Here is a 15945-nt window from a genome sequence, read left to right on the forward strand (position 1 = left end):
CAAACCCTCTGCCCTGTTCTTGTGGCCATGGAGCTGATTAGGTAGATCCAGTTGTGTTATGGTCAATGGTCAGCTGATGGTGCGGGACTCAATGATGGTGGTGTCAATGAGTTCATAAGAACCTAAGAACAAAAGAAATTGGAGCAGGAGTAGGCCAAAAGGCCCCTGGAGTCTGCTCCTCCGTTCAATCAAATCATGGCTGATCTTCAACATCAACTCCACTTTCCTGCCCGATCCCCATATCCCTTTATTCCCCTAGAGTCAGGAGTTCAGGAGGCAGTGGTTGTGCTTTGTCTTGTTGGAGATGTTCATTGCCTGGCACTTATGTGGCATTAATGGTACCTTCCACTTGCCAGTCCAAACATAGGTGTTGTCCAATTCCTGCTGCAGCTCGTCATGGGTTGCTTCATTGTCAGAACAGTTATTAATCGAGCTGACCACAGTGAAACGTTAGTAAAGAGTCCTGCTCCTGACTTTACGAAGGAGTGTAGCAGTGAATTTAATGTTGAGGGCAGCTATTCCTACCTCTCATGTGGCATTCAGCTCCGGCATACATGTGCAGATGAAGGTTGTGGCATGTTATGCTTCTGTCATGATCCGAATTGAATGTCTAACCAAACAAGTAAACAACTAAACAATGGAAGCATATATCGAAAATAACGTATCAGAATAAATCAAACGTATGTTGTGTTGAAGCAACGTATGACCTCACCTGGAGAACTGTGTACAGATTTGGTTTCCTTATCTAAGGAAGGATATACTTGTCTTACAGGTGGTACAGCAAAGGTTCACCAGATTAATTCCTGGGAAGAGAGGGTTGTCCTATGAGGCGAGGTTGAGTAGAACAGGCCTATACTTTCTGGAGTTTAGAAGAATGAGAGGTGATCTATTTGAACCATATAAGATTATGAGGGGGCTTGACAGGGTAGATGCTGAGAGGTTGTTTCCAATGGCTGAAGAGACTAGAATAAGGGGGCATAGTCGCAGGATAAGGGATCAGCCATTTAAGACTGAGATGAGGAGGCATTTCTTCACGCAGAGGGTTGTGAATCTTTGGATTTCGTTACCCTCGAGGGCTGTGGATGCTGAGTCATTGAATATATTCAAGGCTGAGATAGACCAATTTCTGGACTCTAGGGGAATCACGGGTTATGGAGATCGGGCAGGAAAGTGGAGTTGAGGTCGAAGATCAGCCATGATCTGATTGAATGGCAGAGCAGGATCGATGGGCCATGTGGCCTAGTCCTGCTCCCATTTCTTATGTTCTTAAGAATTATCTTTTTGTTCACTACCTATATTTAGAAGAGCAAAGATTGTTCAATTGGGAAGTATGTACAGACACGTCGCGTTAAATTCACTTGTATTTCATGTGCACTTCTTCAATGATACAAAAGATATTAATTAAGAAATATAGTAGGAACATGAATTAAGGTTGGACAACGTTAATTATACCAGTAATACTGAAGGTGTTCAATAGAGGCACTGTTGCATTAAGAGTATTTGGTGCTATTATTGGTCGGGTCTCTTTGTGTCGCTGTCCACCAATGAGGTGAAGATGTTGAGCTGGAGATCCAGCACCACTCCCTCAAAACCAAACACTGCGCAGCATCAGAGAACCAGCCGGACTCATTTCCACACTCTCCATTCATTCTAAAAATGGACCTTGAGAAAACTAAGGATATTTGTATAAATCTTGTTGACTATTCTCTTCAAAACAACTAGTCGTCGGACGCAAAACGTAGATCTTAATGTGGCAAATAAGGTAATGAAGAATTATGTTCTCAGTACAATACTAAATACCGTACAATTTATTGACTCCTATTCGTACAGAAATGGCCTCCTTCATGAATCGCTGCGTGTCACAATGGCAATGTTTATATTTAATAGTCGTATATATTTCAAATTCAGTTTGTGGGAACATTCGCTATTCAATTTCTGAAGAATTAGAACTTGGTGCCTTTGTTGGGAATATTGCTAACGATCTAAGGTTAGATGTAAATCAACTGTCTGCTCGCAGGTTTCGGACTGTAACCGACCATAAAACGCAATACCTAGACGTTAATTTAAACACCGGAGCTTTGTTCATAAAAGAGAAAATCGACAGGGAACAGCTTTGTGAACAAAGGCTCACGTGTGTACTGATGTTGGAAGCCGTGATGGAAAATCCTCTAAAGCTATACAGTTTTGAAGTTGAAATTCTAGACATAAATGACAATCCGCCCGTATTCCAAAAGAGCCAAATGCGTTTGGAAATTTCAGAAAGTGCATCACCGGGAACACGCTTCAGGCTTCAAAACGCGCATGACCGGGACGCCGGAACTAACAGTGTCCGCACCTACGAAATCAGTCAAAATGAGCACTTCGTTTTAGAATTACGAAGAGAAAGAATAGTTGCTCCGGAGTTAGTCCTTCAGCGACCTCTCGATCGAGAACAGCAGCCCACTCATCAGTTAACACTGACGGCGATTGATGGAGGCACCCCTCAGAGATCTGGAACCACCCTGATCACCATTAATGTATTTGACATAAACGACAATGCACCAGTTTTTGAACAAAGCGTCTATCAAATCACCATTGCAGAAAACGTACCAAAAGATACTTTGATTATGAAACTAAATGCACTAGATATGGACGAGGGCCAAAATGGTGAAATAATATATTCTTTTAGCGACCATACTCCCGACAGAGTACGTAATACATTTAGCTTGGATTCGAGAAACGGAGAAATTAGAGTAACTGGAACTGTGGATTTCGAAGAAGCACATGAATATCAGATTTGCGTAGAAGCTAAGGACAGAGGTCCGGATGCAGCGCCAGTATATTGTGAAGTTCTGCTAAAGATTGCAGATGTTAACGACAACGCCCCTGAAATTATAGTGAGCTCCATGTCCAGTCCAATCCCAGAAAACGCTTCCCTGGGGACGGCGGTAGCTCTTTTAAAAGTAACAGACAGAGACTCTGAAGAAAGGGGAGATGTTACCTGCCACATTAGCAAAAATACTCCCTTCAAGCTTGATAGTTCTTTTAATAATTACTACACACTGGTCGTCGATGGTGATATAGATCGTGAAGAAGTGTCCGACTATAAGATTAACATTTCATGTACTGATGCTGGCTCACCCCCGCTCTCCAGCTACAGAACAATCCCAATTGAACTTTCCGATATTAACGACAACACACCATCCTTTATGCAACCTTCATTCACAATGCATGTGACGGAGAATAATGCTGTTGGCAAGTCCATCGGTTCTGTGCCAGCGTTTGATCCAGATTCAGATCAAAATGCTTACTTGACTTACACCATTTTGGATACCTTTATTCATGGCATGCCTACATCCACGTTCACCTCGATCAGTTCAGCCAATGGTGTGATGTTTGCGCAGCGCTCTTTTGATTATGAGCAAATCAAAAAATTTCAAGTCCATGTGCAAGTAAAGGATGCTGGATCCCCTCCGCTTAACAGCACTATAACTGTGAATGTGATTATCGTCGATCAGAATGATAATGTCCCTGTGATCCTATTGCCCTTGTCAAATAGAGGTTCCTCAGCAGAGGAGACAATGCCCAGATCTGCTGATCCGGGTTATTTAGTTGCTAAGGTGACAGCCACTGATGCTGATTCTGGTCAAAACGCTCAACTCTACTATCAATTACTTCAACCTACCGATGAAAGTCTGTTTACTGTGAGCCCTGAAACGGGAGAAATCTGGACCATCCGGCGTTTTGGGATCCAAAGCTCACGAAGGGAAAAAATCGTAATCCTGGTAAGGGATAATGGTAAGCCATCACTTTCATCCACAACCACCATCAATTTGACAGTGTTGGATGAAGATACAGAAAATCCTTCAAATGTTGGTATGTTGGCGAACCCTGGACGATGGACATCTGATTTAAGACGTTATTTAATCATATCTTTTGGCACAATCTCTATCATTTTTCTACTGCCAATTATAATCCTCTCCATAAAGGTCCATAAAGGAAGGAATGCAATGAATGGTCACAGGTGCTCTTGGACGATACCATTTTCTTTTCTGTGGAGGAATTCGTCGCGTGGAATTGAAAAGGCTAGCATAAATCTCCCAATACCACCGCATTATGCAGATAACGAGACTGCTTCTGAAACATTTCGCTATGATGTGTGTCAAACTTTGAATTCAGACATGAAAGATTTCATGTTCGTGAAGTTACATGGCCCAACCGCACCCACAATTAACATCAAGACTGGCGCATGTATGGCGAGTGTTAATGGAAATGCATCCGATTCTATCATGGCGGTAACGACTGAATCCCACGAGGTGAGATATATATTGAGGTTCAGCGCGCATATATTCTCCATGAATTTAAGCTGCCCATAATAAATCAGTGGTGTTTTTAAGTAGTTCAGCCTGCAGAGCTCCCTTTATCGCCATTATCTATTGAACCACTGGGGTTCTGAATGTATGCCACTTCAGAGATCCGGGACAAAGAACATAAATTGTGTCCTTGTACATGTAAGATGCTCTTTTATATATCAATATGTTCTTTCGTATATCACTAGCCTTCAGTTCTCCCCCCACCAGCCACCACCATCTTTTCGGTTCTCCAGTTATCAGTTCAGTTATGCCAATTTGGAGGCCTTGGTAGCAAGTCTAGCTTTACTCCCCAAGGTTTAGTAACCTTTCTCATTCCGTTAGGCAACCTTCGGCCTTCGATATCTGTGAGTAAACTCGTTTTTCGTTCCTTTTCGTTCTTTGCCCGTGTTAGTGTTTTAAAATTGAATATTCATTTGTTTATCTTGTTTGGTTAAAATGCCCCCTATTCATGTTCCCTGGCTGATTTCTTTTTTGCATGAGTTGGAAGTTTTTATAGCTGATATGGAGTGATATACTTCCACGGTCGAATTTAAATTGTTGCAGTGCCTAATTGGATGGGTAGCCTTTTCCTGTATTTTTGGGGCTAATTTGCTGTGCTTATTTCGTAATTGGTTATCTACAATCGGTACACTCGTGGTGGAGATGGATCATGCAGTATGTTACTATTTCTCATTTGCCCTTTTTGAGGGTCTTGTCGCTTGCACCTTTGGTTAAGGCTCAACCCCTTTCAGTTGCAGTCTTGTGGCTCTCTCCAGACATACACTGCCATTTTCACATTTAGCGAAATCTGTTACCTGGTGCTTTCTGCAGGATAACCCAAATATCCCTGTTTCGACATACATGAGTTTGGATGAGTGCCGTGACTTAGATCCTTTAAAGTTCTGTCACCTCTACCTTTCCTTCAAGAGAAATGTTTCTAGTTTCCCTTTGTTTGCAGCGTTATTACAAAGCTGCTTCAATCTTCCCACGCTGGTCATTTTTGCTCCCTCTCCTTCCCTTTGATTACCACCCCCCCAAAAAAAAAATGCTGGAAACGACTTTACTTTATGGTATATGCATTTTCCTTAGTACTACAGTATTGCTGAAAATTAAGCTCCATTATAAAAATAGAACAGTTAAAGTTTCAAATTGCGGAGTGCGTGATGATGAAATATATGAAGTAGAAAGTCTTAGAACGCACTGCAGGTCCCACATGTATCTCATCGACCTAACAAACAGCTGCCATCAATCATTCTTGATGGCTATACCGTTAGTCCATTTTCATGCGCAAGCATTCCTTGCCTTCGAATCTCCGTTGACCTCAGATGGCCGTCATACCTCTTCAGCATCGCAAAACACTGCGTTAAAAAGGCTACGGTTTTTTGTTCTTGCACAGAACGTTTTTGCTTCAATGGCTCTTAACGCTCTATAAAAACAAGGCCAGTTCAAAGTTGAATGCTGTTCCCTTATTTGGAGAGTCTCTTTTAGCACATCTATTACACTGCTGGACAGGACACAAAAAATATTTCAATGTAATCGGCCATCCCATGCTCCCTATGACCCCCAACCTCTTTCTTTCTGTCCCGTCATCACATCTTTCCTGACTGTTTCGATTTTATACATAGAATTTCGGTCAACATTGTTCTGAAATTTCATCTTTTGTGCTTTCTAAACTTCAAATATCTGCCTTATATGCTCTTTCTCGTCCCGGTAATCCTACTTTGTTGAAATCAAGATTCATCCTGCTCTAACGTAGTTGTTCCCAATAACTCAAAACTGTAGAACTTCTTATTTCCCTCAGTTTTGTTTCTGCATCCACAATTTTCAGTTTTAAAAGCCTAAGTTTGGTTTCAGTAAATTATTACTTCATGATTTATCCCTTCCTCTCAACTTTGATGGCTTTCTCCAATATGGGCACTGAAAGAAAGAATTATTAAAATCCATTATTGCTAAAAATGCAGCTTCCGTATTTTCAATACAAAATGAACTCTGTTTTATATCACCTTTATATGTGGATACCTGGCCAGTTCTAAAGGTACTAGTTATAAACAAGTGACTGTTCATAGTTTAACTGGCACAGCTAAGTTTTTTAGTATATACTTATTAATCTTATAAATTACAATTTGTACGAGTTAGGAACCAATAGAACCAAATGACACGGTCTGCATTTGAAGGGTGTGTGTGTGTGGAGGGTGTGGGGGTGGTGGGGGGGCGGTGGGGGTGGTACTCAAAACGAATCTGTGGAAACATTCTTTCAGCGAGCGAGTGGTAAATCTATGGAGGATGCTTCATAGGGACGTGGAAGCAGAACGTGTTGATTCATTCAAATGCAAATTAACAGATTTATTCAAAAAATAATATTTTGGAAAACAGTATATGATTAATTCGAAGCGTAACATATGCTAAGTGCAGCATACTTGGGAAGAACATTGACTTTGTAATAAAACTTTCCAGACTGAGGGTTTCCTCGCCTCATGTCTGAGCCTGTTGTAAACTAATTGATAGAGATTGATTGCCATGATACGTCAACAATTCTATTATTATTGTATCACGTGACTACCAGGATAGTAGCAGGCGAACTATATGGACCTTGGTCTCTTTTTGTGTAGCAATTCTTATGTTCCTATAGGAACAATCTGGAGAACATATTAATAAGCCCACATTTGAGCTTTACAATGTTAAACCAAATTGTTAGCACAGATCTGTTTGAGAATATCAAAAGGTTCAGCATGTACTTTGGTATAGAGAGTATAATTTCAAAGTTTGCAAATGACATGGAACTCGGAAATGTAATCAACAATGTGAAGGATAGTAAAAGACTTCAGGAGGACATAGACAGACAGGTGAAATGGGCAAACACATGGCAGAAAAAAAATAACGCAGGGAAGTGTGAAATGATACATTTTGGTAGGAAGAATGAGGAGAGGCAATATAGGGTGCAGGAACAGAGACACCTGGGGGTGCACATACACAAGTTGAGAAGGCTATTTAAAAAAACATATGGGATCGTGGGCTTCATTAATAGAGGCATAGAGTACAAAAGCATGGAAATTATGCTCAACCTTTATAAAACTCTGGTTAGGCCGCAGCTGGACTGTTGTGTTCAATTCTGGGCACCACGATTTAGGAAGGATACCAAGGCCTTAGTTGGGTGTAGAAGAGATTTACTCGAATAGTAAAAGGGATGTAGGGATTTTAGTTATATGGAGACACTGGAGAAGCTAGGCTTGTTCTCCTACGAACAGAGACATTTAAGGGGAGATTTGATAGAAGTGTTCAAAATCCTGAACGGTTTTGATAGAGTAAATAAGGAGAAATGGTTTCCAGTATCAGAAGGGTCGGTAACCAGAAGTCACAGATTTAAGATGATCGGCAAAAGAGCCATAGGCCACATGAGGAAACATTTTTTTATGCAGCGAGTTGTAATGATCTGGAATGCACTGTCTGAAAGGGTGGTGGAAGCAGATTTAATAGTAACTTCCAAAAGGGAATTATATAAATATAAGCAGGGAATGGGACTAATTGGATAACGCTTTCAAACAGCTGGCACAGGCTTGATTGGCTGAATGGGATAGATTGGGGAGCTTTAATGATGAGTGGCAGATGTAACTCTATGTAGAAAAATGCGAAGTATTGAGGTGGAGAAAGGATAATGGACAGTGGCAATACAAGAAGAAATGATATTATTATACAGGATAGGTCACAGGAGAAGAATGTGAGAGTGCTGCTGGCAGTGGGTGCAGTGAATAGCGACTGACTTAACCACTGGGACAAGGCACCTGAATTATGAGAAGTTCTGCAGAAGCTGGAAATGTATAATTTCAAGAGAAGGCTCAGGGATTATCTTACTGAAGTCTTGAAGATCCAAGAATATAACCATAAAAGCCAAAATGTAAAAATGGTTACAGATTCTACAACATGATGGCAAAGCTTCAAAATTCGATTAGAAAGGACGAAGAAGCAATTTAGGTCCAACTTTTTAACGCAGAAAGTGTTCACTGCATAGAATGAACCAGCAAGATAACCAGTGAAGGTCGATTGTATTAGCAAATTCAAGGGAATTCAATAAACACCTGCGGGAGTGGGGGTTACAGAGGGAGATGAAAGATCTTTTGTGATGTAATGCGATGTGATCTACCCCCTGCGACGACCAGATGGACTGCAATGGTCTTTTCCGGTCCTGTACATTCTTATATTCCTGTGTTAGCAGCCTGATGTTTCCCAGGCCTTCATTTTGCACCACCATATTCCCTGTTCTAAATGTGAGTGGATGCCCCCAGTTAACACATCTGTTGGTTCTGTCAACAAATGTATCACAAACCTTTTCTCAGTGTAAGCATTCTCGGTTTTCGCAGTTTTCGATGCCTAATAACCTTATCAATTTAATTTCTCTTTTTCTTCAACCTCTGAAAACGCAGAATCTTTCCACAGTAGTGCAATGACTAAAGCTGTACACAGTATTCCGGATGATGCTGAAGCAGTTTTCATAACCATTGCTGCCCATCCCTTCCCGGTTATGTTTTTAATCATTCAGATTTATGCTTTGGATTAAATAAGGTTCCAATGGTAGGGTATCTTCCCTGTGCACACAACTAACGAGCAGTCCAACTCTTCGCATTTGCCTGTTTCCTTGGAATGTCTCCAAGTGTTTTACAGCCAATAAAGTACTTTTGCGTGTAGTCACTGTTGTACATCCTAAAAGAGCTGGCTCCAGAGACGGTGGATGCACTGTTTATGATCTTCCAAAATGCTCTAGACTCTGGAACGGTCCCAGTGGACTGGAAGGTAGCAAATGTTACCTCGCTATTCAAGAAGGGAGGGAGAGAGAAAACAGAGAACTACAGGCCAGTTATCCCGACATTTGTCGTCGGGGAAATGCTGGAATCCATTATTAAGGAGTGGTAACAAGGTACTTAGGAAATCACAATATGATTAGGCAGAGTCAACATGGTTTTATTAAAGGGAAATCGTGTTTGTCGAATTCAATAGAGTTTTTGAGGCTGTAACTAGCAGGGTAGATAAAGGGGAACCAGTGGATGTAGTATATTTGGATTTTCAAAGGGCATTCGATAAGGTGCCACATAAAAGGTTGTTACGCAAGGTAGGGGCTCATGGGGTTGAGGTAAATATATTAGCAGGGATAGAGCATTGGTTTAAGGGCAGAAAACAAAGAGTAGGGATAAATGCGTCATTCTCAGGTTGGCAGGCTGTAACTAGTGTGGTGCCGCAAGGATCATGCACGGGCTTCAGTTATTTACAATGACTTAGATGAAGGGACCAATTGTAATGTATCCACGTTTGCTGATGATACAAAGCTAGGTGAGAAAGCAAGCTGTGAGGAGGACACAAAGAGCCTGCAAAGAGATATAGACAGATTAAGTCTGTGGGCAAGAAGGTGGCAGATGGAGTATAATGTGGGGAAATGTGAGGCTATTCACTTTGGTAGGAAGAATAGAAAAACAGAATGTTTGTTAAATGGTGAGAAACTATTAAATGTTGGTGTTCAGAGAGATTTGGGTGTCCTCGTACAAGAAACACAAACAGTTAGGATGCAGGTACATTAGGCAATTAGGAAAGCAAATGGCATGTTGGCCTTTATTGCAAGGGGGTCGGTGTACAGGAGCAAGGAAGTCTTACTCCAGTTGTACAGGGCTTTGGTGAGATCTCACCTGGAGTACTGCGTACAGTTTTGGTCTCCTTATCTAAGGAAGGATGTATTTGCCTTGGAGGCAGTGCAACGAAGTTTCACTAGCTTAATTCCTGGGATGAGACGGTTGTCCTATGGGGAGAGTTTGAGTAGAATGGGCCTATACTCTCTGGAGTTCAGAAGAATGAGAAGTGATCTCACTGAAACATATAAGATTATGAGGGGGCTTGCAGAGTAGATGCTGAGAGATTGTTTTCCCTGGCTAGAGTCTAGAACTAGAGGGCATAATCGTAGGATACAGGGTTTGGACATTCAAGACTGAGATGAGGAGGAATTTCTTCACGCAGGAAGTTGTAAATCTTTGGAATTCTCTACCCCAGAGGGCTGTGGATGCTGAGTCATTGAATATATTCAAGGCTGAGAGAGATAGATTTTTGGACTCTGGGGAATCAAGGGGTATGGGGATCAGGCAGGAATGTGGAGTTGAGGCCAAAGATCAGCGACGATCTGATTAAATGGTGGAGTAGGCTCAAAGGGCCGAGTGGCCTACTCCTGCTCCTATTTGTTATGTTCTTATGTTCTTATGTTATAATGTAGAGAAATGTGGCAGCCAATTTGCGCATATCAAGTTCCCACAAACAGCAATGTGATAATGATGAGATAATCTGTTTTATTGATACTGATTAAGGGAGAAATATTGGCCAGGACACGGGGGGAGAACTCTCCTGATCTTGTCCCAATAGTGCCATGAGATCTTTTCTGTCCAGCTGAGAAGGCAGACAGAGCCTCGGTTCAGCATCTCATCTGAAAGATGGCAGCTCCAATAGTGCAGCAATCCCTCTGCACTGTATTGTGCCAGCATGGATTATGTGCTCAAGTTTCTGGAGTGTGAGGTATGAGTGCTACCACTGAGCCAAGGCTCTCCTGGCTGGCCTCCCGCCTTGCACCCCTTGTAAACTTGAGCTCATCCAAAGCTCTGCTGCCTATCTCCTAATTCGCACCAAGTCCTGTTCAGCCATCATGCCTGTGCTCGCCAATCTACATTTGGCCCCAACCCGGCAGCACCTCGATTTTAACATTCTCATCCATGTTTTCAAATCCCTCCATGGCCCTGCCCCACCATATCTCTGAAACTTCCTCTAGCCCTACAATCCTCCGAGATCTCTGTGCTCCTCCAATTCTGGCCTCTTGCGCATCCCCGATTTCCATCGCCCCACCATTGGCAGCATTGCCTTCAGCTGCCCAGGCCCTAATCTCTGCAATTCTCTCCATAGAGAGGTAACCTCTCTGCCTCTTTCTCTCCTCCTTCAGGACGCTCTTTAAAACCTACTTCTTTGACCAAGCTTTTGGTCATCTGTCCTAATATCTCCTTATGTGGCTCGGTTTTGTTTGATTACGCTCCTGTGAAGCGCCTTGGGACGTTTTACCACGTTAAGGGCGCTATATAAATGCAAGTTGTTGCTGTGTATCATGAACTAGAAATATACGCTGTTAAACAATTTGTTTTGTCGCTGAGCTATATCAGCCCTTAACACTAACAGTGGGGGAAGACTATCTGTTTAATTCTGGATTTGTATCGTTATACTACAGGTGATGTAGAATCCCGTAACTGAAACAAGGAAGAAAAGTAAACTAACAATCAATAACCACGATAATCTTCTTACAGAACAGGCCTTTGCTCAAGCTGCCGAATGAAGCAGCAGAAATTAAAGTTATATCGGTTTATAAATCTGCTTAATCTTAAATACAACCACAAGCTCCAATTTAATAATATTGAAATGTACGTTGGTTCAATATAAAACCAGAAAATGCTGGAAATACTCAGCAAGTCAGGCAGCATCTGTGGAGAAAGGAACAGAGTTAACGTTTCAAGTCGATGACGTTTTGTCAGAACTGGAAGAAGTGAAAGATTTAACAGTTTATAAGCAAGTACAGAGCCAGGGAAAGCGGTGTGGGGGAGGGGGTGGGTGGAAGGGGAGGGGAAGAAGGAACAAAAGGGAAAGTCTGTGAAAGGGTGGAAGGAAGGAGTGATTAAATGACAAAAGGGATGATGGTGTAAGGCAAGGAGAGCAGTAATGGGACAAGTAAAGAAACAAAAGATGGGTCCAGAGAAGCTGTAAATGGCAACACCAGAACCGTTAGCGCTCTGACTTCTCTGTCCCCGGCCTCCTACACTGTTCCAATAAAGCCCAACGGAAGCTTGAGGAACAGCGCACCATATTTTGAATAGGCACTTTACAACCTTCAGGTCATAACCACTGCTCCCGTTTTTTCGTACAGCAGATGCTGGAAATAGTTCTGCTGTTGCCATTTACAGCTCGTCTAGACCCATCTTTTGTTTCTTTGCCTTGATGTTTCCGCATCCAGTTAATCTTGTTTTCGTTGACGTATTCACCGTTTCATTGAAAGAAATACACAACCTGCCACCCAAGAAAGTTGTTTAATTCAACATTTTATGCAGATGTTTCTGTTAAAATCTGTGCTAAGTTCCACATCAAATTTGTTTCATAAATAAGCCACGAAAATGAATTGTATGACAAATAAAAGTGCAGCATCAATTAAAGTTGCACAACGATAAATATGCCAAGTCATCCTAATCGTGTTTCAAAGAAGGCACCTTTGCTTTAAAAGTGCTTGTTGTTATTATTGGTTGAGTCTTTTTGTGTCGCAGTCTACCAATGAGGTGAAGAAATACGGCTAGAGATCCATCACCACTCCCCCAACACCAAACATTAAGCAGCACCCAGAACCCATAGCACGCACTATTCCATATTTCCCAGTTACGTAGGAGAATAGGCGTAGGGAATTCTAAGGGGAACCGTAGAAATAATATTGGGCGATTCTAATCCTTGCAGCCTAAGTGTTGTTCTTCATCTGAAAAAGCAAGGTAATCAATAATTATCTGCTTGAAATAATACTAAATGCCGTAAATTATGGACACATCGAGCAGTTGTATTTACGGTAGTTTGGTCCCGTGATGGCCGACCTGCTAAATTGCCTGATGCCACAATGGCGATTTAAAAAAAAATTATACTCCTCTGCATTTCGGTCTCAGTTTATAGAAATATTCGTTGTTCAATCTCTGAAGAATTGGAGCTTGGTGCCTTTGTTGGAAATATTTCTCAGGACCTGGACTTAGATGTAAGTCAGCTATCCACTGCGTCTGAATACAAGAAGAAGTATGTGGACGTGAACTTAAAAATGGAATATTACTCACAAATGAAAAAATAGACAGGGAACAGCTTTTTGCGTACAGCCTCGGCTATGTGTTGCTTTTAGAGGCAGTGATATAAAATCCGCTAAAGGTAGATCGTATTGAAGTTGAGATTAGCAACATAAATGCCAACTCGCCTGTATTCGAGAGGAATGAATTTTGTTTAGGAATCTTGGAATTTGCCTCGACTGGTGAGCGTTTCCCACAAAGAGCGCACATGAGCCGGAAGCCGGGACCAACAGAGTCCATACTTACCAGCTCAGCAAAAATGAACACTTCACTTTGGAACTACAAACGGACGGCGAACAAACTGTGACCGCCGAGTTAGTCCTTGAACGACCTCTAGACCGGGAACATCAACCAATCCAGCAGTCAACCTTGACTGCGATTGATGGAGAAACGCCTGTGAGGTCAGGAACAACCCAGATTATTATTAGCATTTTTAAATATAAGCGACAATAAAACGATTTTCGAACAGAGCATCTATCAAATCGTCATTGCAGAAAACCTACCAAAAGGATCTTTAGTGGTAAAGCTAAATGCCGTGGATTTGGACGGTGGACTAAATGGTGTGGTAACCTATTCTTTCAGGGAGTACACTCCAGATAAAGTGCAGTGCCCTTTTAGTCTGGACTCCAGATCCGGAGAAATTTAAGTAACTGGCATAGTTGATTTTGAAGAGGAACAGAATTATGAGATTTTCCTACAAGCTTAGGACAGAAGCCCAGCCGCTAAGCCAGTATACTCTAAAATTGTTAAAGGTTGCTGACAATAATGATAGCGCACCTGAAGTAAAGATAATATCCGCATCCAGTTCGATCAGAGCGCACACATTTGGGAAGCACAGTAACTCTTTTAAAAGTAACGGACCTCGAATCAGAAGAGAGGGGAAATGTTAACTGTTACGTTGCCAGAAACAGTGCCTTTAAGCTTGATAGCTCCTTTAATAACTACCACAGTGATCACTGATGGCCACCTAGATCGTGAAAAGGTAACTGAGTACAATATTACCATTGTATGTTGGGATGCAGGCTCTACTCCACTCTCAACTCACAAACTCAACTCAGGTGTTAGATATAAACGATAGCGTGCCCGCTTTACGCAGTCTTAATTTACTACGTGTGTGACAGAAAATAACGATGTTGGTAAGTCTATTGGTTCGGTAACAGCATTTAATCCAGATTTGAGTCAAAATGGCCTTCTTTCTTATTCCATTCTGGACAGTCTGGTGCATGGCATGCCTGCGCCAACTTTCTTCACAATCATTTCAGCCAATGGTATGATGTTTGCGCAGCGCTCTTTTGATTACGAGCAACTGAAAAATGTTCAAGTCTTTCTGGATATTATGGATACTGGATCCCCTCGGCTCAACAGCTACGTAACTGTGAATATGATCATCGTAGATCAGAATAAAAACGCCCCTGTGATCCTATCGCCCTTGTCAAATAGAGGTTCCGTAGCAGAGGAGACAATGCCCAGATCTGCGGATCCAGGTTACTTGGTTGCTAAGGTGACAGCGACAGATGCTGATTCTGGTCAGAACGCTAAACTTCACTACCAATTTCTACAGCCCATTGATGAAAGTCTGGGAACGGGACACATCTGGACTATCCGCCGCTTTGGGATCATCGATTTGCTCAAAAAAACCTCGTAATTTTGGTGAGGAACAATGGAAAACCTTCACTTTCATCCACAGTCATTATCGATTTGTCAGTGTCAGACAGTCATATAGAAACTGCACCCAATGTTTGTATGTTGGGGAACTCTGGACCATGGACACCTGATTTACGCCTTTATTTAATCATATTTTTTCCATAATTTCGCTCGTTTTTCTCGCGGTTACTGTCATCTTTACCTTTAAGTTTCACAAAATTGCACATGGAATTAACGGTTATTTTTTGCTCTTGTGCCAAGCTATTCTGCCATATGTCCAGAGATTCACAAAAAGCTAGTATAAACCTTCCAATGCCACCACATTATACAGGCAACGAGACTCTTCCTCAAAAATTGCGCTATGAAGTGCGCCCATCTTCAGATTCAATCATGAATGAATTAATGTATCTAAGCCTAAATGGGTCAACGGCACCCAAGATTCATATGAAGACTGGCGCATGCGTAGCTGAGGAAAATGGACACAGAACACATTCTAGGATTAACAAAACCACTGAGTTCCCTGAGGTGAGATATGCCTTACGAGTTTATAGTTCTATGAGCCTATACTCCTCAATCAGTTTAAAGTGACAATGGTAATTTGTGAGCTTATTGAATTACTCCGCCTACACTGTTCAACTAAACTATAATAAGAACATAAGAACATAAGAAATTGGAGCAGGAGTAGGCCAATCGGCCCCTCGAGCCTGCTCCGCCATTCAATAAGATCATGGCTGATCTGATCCCAACCACAAATCTAAAGAACACAAGAAGTCGGAGCAGGACCCGGCCACATAGCCCCTGGGCCCTCTCCGCCACCCACAGGGCATTGACCGATCCGAACTCAGCTTCATGTCCAATTTCCTGCCCGCTCCCCATAACCCCTAATTCCCTTTACTTCTAGGAAACTGATATTGGCTGACTACATGGCTTGAATGCATAAATTCATTGATAACAAATTATTATTTTGTTAGTTATATAAAGTCTGGATGAAACTGCACGCAATCCTAGTATACCTGTTAGAATCTCAAGAGGTACGATATGTTAACCTTTCTTGTGCAATCATAAATCATAACATTTTTCTTAACGGGCTACACAGGAAA

The 15945-nt window shown here is 41.9% G+C and overlaps 1 protein-coding gene across 1 annotated transcript; it reads left to right on the forward strand.

Moving 5' to 3' along the window:
• Positions 1-1832: 1832 nt before the first annotated feature.
• LOC137332641 (protocadherin beta-14-like) lies at positions 1833-14846 on the forward strand. The gene is made up of 3 exons (XM_067996600.1): positions 1833-4295; positions 13403-13602; positions 14417-14846. The coding sequence occupies exons 1-3, from the start codon at positions 1833-1835 to the stop codon at positions 14844-14846; spliced, it is 3093 nt and encodes a 1030-aa protein (XP_067852701.1).
• Positions 14847-15945: the final 1099 nt, after the last annotated feature.

Source organism: Heptranchias perlo, chromosome 14, assembly GCF_035084215.1.
Source record: "Heptranchias perlo isolate sHepPer1 chromosome 14, sHepPer1.hap1, whole genome shotgun sequence".
In the NCBI taxonomy this organism is placed as follows: Eukaryota; Metazoa; Chordata; class Chondrichthyes; order Hexanchiformes; family Hexanchidae; genus Heptranchias; species Heptranchias perlo.